The 4,836-nt window shown below is 45.0% G+C and overlaps 1 protein-coding gene across 1 annotated transcript in view; it reads right to left on the minus strand.

The window, feature by feature from the left end:
* Positions 1-762: 762 nt before the first annotated feature.
* The window catches only part of LOC143027292 (glutamate receptor ionotropic, kainate 3-like), a 4,133-nt gene continuing 59 nt past the window's right edge, over positions 763-4,836 (minus strand). The window contains exons 1-7 of the mRNA XM_076188559.1: positions 4,812-4,836; positions 3,860-4,099; positions 3,206-3,419; positions 1,932-2,056; positions 1,272-1,412; positions 972-1,165; positions 763-883 (exon numbers count right to left, since the gene is read on the minus strand). The exon at positions 4,812-4,836 is cut by the window's right edge and continues 59 nt beyond it. Of these exons, the coding sequence (XP_076044674.1) occupies positions 763-883; positions 972-1,165; positions 1,272-1,412; positions 1,932-2,056; positions 3,206-3,419; positions 3,860-4,099; positions 4,812-4,836 (1,060 nt within the window). The remainder of the gene's footprint in view (positions 884-971; positions 1,166-1,271; positions 1,413-1,931; positions 2,057-3,205; positions 3,420-3,859; positions 4,100-4,811) is intronic.

A 4,836-nucleotide genomic window follows, 5' to 3' on the forward strand; every position in this document is an offset into this window, starting at 1 on the left:
TTGCTATTTGTGGGTTCGACTCCCGCACTCCTTTCCGATTCCCATCTGTGACTGTTGCCTGCCTCAACAGTCCCCAAAGCGCATCATAGGGCAAAGGTGACGGTTTCGGCAGCAGCTACGCACCTCCTGGCGTAGGCTCCTCACTTTCTTCGTCAAGCCAGACTTCGAGCAGCTGAAACCCTGGCAAGACTAAATCCAGGGAACCCTCAAGGATGTTGAACTATTCAATCTACATACGAAAAGCCTTCCTCCCCTTTGTAAGGGAGGCAGCCGGACAAGGGATGCATCCCACACCTACTCAACATTCATTTCTTTACCTTCCATCTTAGCTCCTTGTAGATGAAGAACCATCCCTGTCCACTGCCCTGGTCAGAAGCTATGCAGCAAGACACAGCGGTCTGATGGAACATCAAAAGAGAGAGAGAGAGAGAAACAGAGACAAGGAGGGAAACAGGGAAGGAGGGAGAGGGTGGGAAAGCAGTGGTCTTAATCTAAGCTACTCACATTTTGTTAGCGGCGGGCAGGAGCGAAGATCCTTTGGGGAACCCAAGAGCAAACATGAAGACCTCCTCAAAGCCACGCCGGGTCACCGTCAGGCCGCAACGTCCGGTCTGACATCGTGGGCGGACGAAGTGTCCCCGGTGGGAGAGCCGGGGACATCAGTGAGAGGAACTCTGTTAGCCTCCTCAGCGGGAGTCGCACCCAGCTAGGCATAGCTCGTATAGACAAAGAACTCATTCCCTACTTTTGTCCGGAGATTATCTAATGAAAATTGATTGCTGTTGTTGTTATGGACTGTGGTCTACCAGCGTTTCTGTCTTGTGATATAATCGCAAGCGTCTCTATATCAAAAAGACTCGTACTCTTCAAGCCTTTATTGAGCCTATAGGAACATGGGTTTTCAGTGATTTAGGTTTGTCCTTTATCAGGATGTAGGTGCCATTACAAAAGTCAAGTCCACCCACCCCCACCTCCTAAGAGTTATCCCTGTCCCTTTGGTCACCTGGGAGAAGTCCATGTTCATGAAGGCCATGATGGTGGGGGCGTCGATGACGAGGGCGTAGTGGCCTGCCTGCATCTCACGAAGGACTTTAGCAAAGTCGTTGTACACCACACCGGCAGCTTTCAACCACGCCCTCCCGAGGAATGAATCCTTCGGCGCGTCCTGACGGAGGAAAGAGGAGACCTTTTCTCTCTTCAGCCTCAAGAGGGAGGTAGCAAAGTGTCCAAAGGCAGAGGCAGTGCGTTCGCGCGACCGCGCCAATTCTTACCCTGAGTGTCTGATGGGTGACGGAATTAGCTGCCACTCTCCAATTGTAGTCGTCCTGCGCGATCAACTCGTCAAAGCCGTCAAAGGGAATGGTCACCTGCGTGGTGGAAGGTTCAAATGTGACTCGAGCAAAAGTTCGGGACTTGTCGAGAATTCAAAGACTGACATGAGTTAGACCAATAAAAAATCACCAGAGGTTTGTTTCAGTCCTTTGGATCCGTTATGACGAATGACAAACTATGCTTCAGTTTTGTAGACCCCTATGAGTTCGGTCGCACTAGCTTCTGAAATTACTGACTGGCTTGATTGGCCAGTTATTTGCGCTGCACTAACTACTGACTCTCGAGTGGGGGTATTAAGCTACCGTTTACAGGTATTCAGTATATATGCATCTGAAAATATATTTCACTTTTTAAGAATTTTTAATAAAAGAGACAACAATGCAAGAAAATTCCCAAATGCAAATTCTAAATTCATGGAAATATACCACTTAGTTCTGTGTTGTTATGGCCACCTGATTCCGCCAGCGATTTAAACCAGGAAAATAAAAACCAGTCTAGCGTTGAGAGTAAGAAGTGTGGCCGTAGAGAAGTAATCACAACATATATTCCACGTGCAAGGTTGCTTACCATCACCCCTCATCCCCAGTTATCCTTCTCACCTTAGGCGAAATCAACATCGCTTTAAGATTGGACCGATACACGGTCGAGAAGATTAGGCTCACCAGGATCCACAGTCCCCCCAATGTCCAGGCACAGCTTCCTCGACTTCGACGCCAGCGCAGGGCTGCAGGAAGAGACAAACAGGGAGATCATATATCAACAGGTCCGAAGGAGCATAAGGAGGGCATAACGTCAGAATTCCTTAGGTAGGGGCTCATGTAAAGTAATAATAACGTTATTAATACTATGGCGCACAGTTACTCTCTCTAGAACCAAAACGGTTACATACAGTAAGTGGGAGTATTGCTGTCTCGACATCTCTCATTTAACTGCGCGTCAACCTAAAATCGACGTACAGTATAACTTTTCATCTGAGAATATTATTACAAAAATACAAAGCATTGTTAAATTATAAAAGTGCACACCTATGCGATATAGCAATATAAAAAAAATGTAAATTATAGTACATCAACGTGATATACGTTACTCTTGACGGAAATCAATAACAGACAAAATGCTAAAAGCTATACATAAACGTAGGCAGTTCGACTGCTTGAGACGCCATATTTGTTTTACTACATGCGGAGGTCGAAGAAATTAAAGTATGATAAATTCGTCTTTTCTGACCTAATCTACCTATCTAACCTAACCTGACCTACCTAACCTAAACTGCATTAAGTAATACGGTGCCTGTAATTCTTTCAAAACAAAGATGGCGTCTAATAAAGTCGACGCGACTTCGTTCGCTTGTGCATAGTTTTTAGCAACGTATTCTGTTACTGATTTCCTCCAAGAAAAATATCTATTACACTGATGTATTATAATTGACAAAATTAATATTTAATTTTCTAATGCGTAGGTGTGCACTTCTAAAAATACAAAAGAAATTTAATTTTTATTTCTTGTGATATAAAGCAGCAGTTTCAATCACCTGACCATTTATAACTTCTACAAAACTTTCGCGAGACAGCCATCAGACCGATATTTGTGATGCAGCCAAACTTCAGATTTTTTTTTTTTTCTAACCTAATCTAATCTTTATTCCACTGTTGATATTCGGCGCACTGGGGTGACAATTCTTCAGGTGGGATCTCATGGGGTGACGATTCTTTAGGTGGGATCTCATGGGGTGACGATTGTTCATGTGGGTGTTCTGGGATGACAATTCTTCATATGACCCATAGTTTCTTTTAGGCTTGGGGGTGGGGGGGGAGTGGCGGCGCTACATAATTCAGAAACATTTTGTTCAAGTTCATGGATTGGATCTACTCACACTGGGCAAGGAGGACTCCAAAGCACCATTGGAGAACCTCGTGAGCTCCATTGTAAAGGTCACTGGGTCTTCGCCATTGCAGTTTTGGGGATGTCGCTTCCTCCGAGACACCTTGGGAGGATCTTTGCCCGGCCAGAAAGCCCCTCATGGGGAAAAGGGCTAACCACAAAGCGAAAGCCACCACTAGCGTGATACAAGCCACCATGAGCCAGACCTGGAGAGACGAGGTGTAAAAGAAGAGGATGGGAAGGGGAACAAGGCGCAAGAGAAAGACGAAAGGAGGAAGTGAGAAAGAAGACGGGGGAAAATTAAGATAAAAACCACAAGAAGGGAGTATGACGGCAAACAGGGATAGAAAAAAATATGAAGGGGAAAACAGGATGAAACAAAAATGAATCGACTTCATTGAGCAGAAGCATTACTTATGTAGGACGTAAAAATATAATAAAATAGAATAAGACAAAATGAAACGAAACAAATAGAAATGAAATGTTGGTGTCAATATTTTAATTACGTCGCATCAATCCGTTCCCATTTAAAAAATAAAAATAATAATAATAATAATAATAATAATAATAACCATTGACTCGGGAGCTACATTTACTCCAAATTATCACTCTCAAGCTGGAGTGTTGCGTAGTTACTTCAACTAACGTCTGTAGGTAAATGAACACAATATGGAGTCAACCATATCCACGCCAACACAATGACTCGCCCTGACCCGGATGCACGAACCTGGGGGGTGAAAGACTTGACAAATCCGGCTAGGTCTGGCCCCATTTCGGGTCTCCTGTAGAAGATGCGTTGTTCGATGATGTACAAGGGTTCACTGAAGGCAGCAGCCTGGGCACGCGCCTCCGTGATGCCGAAGGGTCCTACTGCCATGTCCACCTCCTGCTGGGGAACACAGCCGTGCTAGGGCCTAGGCAGATCTCTTCCATGTACATTTCTAAGGACTGAAAGTAACTCATGATATCCTGTTCATCTCTGTCTGTTTTTTTCTTTGTATACAGAATCCTTATATCAATCCAAAACTCTACAAATAACTTCTTGATCATTGTAAAGGTAGATTAACTATTTGCTTTGCTGAAATCGGCTGAGTACCATATCATGTTGGTATCCTCTGCGACGAATGAGCCAACAAGGCAGCTCAGGATGCGGCATCGATCCCCTTCAATAACTCCCCCTCCCCTAACGACCTGGAACAGGGTTCTATCCCGCCCTCTGGTACACATGACAAAACATGTGATAAAAATGCAGTGATGAAGACCTGACAAACCACGCAAAGACAACCATACGTCATTTACACCCTAGGTCCTTTTCCCACCACCTTAAACGACACTGAGACAACATTGATACACTAGAACAGCACCTCCTCACGGTCATCTCGTGAACGAAGACGTATTTCCCACTTGCCTATGCGATACCCACTTTACTGTACTATTTTTTAAGTGAATGCGAGAGCACAATATAGAAGATAACGGGAAACATCGATATAGGACTCTAGCATTGCCCTGCCCTGCGTCCTGTCTAACGTCCTGTCCAGCCTCCTACACAACGCTCTCCCTGAGCTCTCTGTCCTGAGCCCTATCCTGGAGTGACATACCCGTCGATGGAGCTGTCCCATCATG

Source organism: Oratosquilla oratoria, chromosome 8, assembly GCF_046742065.1.
Source record: "Oratosquilla oratoria isolate Oo_2021 chromosome 8, ASM4674206v1, whole genome shotgun sequence".
In the NCBI taxonomy this organism is placed as follows: domain Eukaryota; kingdom Metazoa; phylum Arthropoda; class Malacostraca; order Stomatopoda; family Squillidae; genus Oratosquilla; species Oratosquilla oratoria.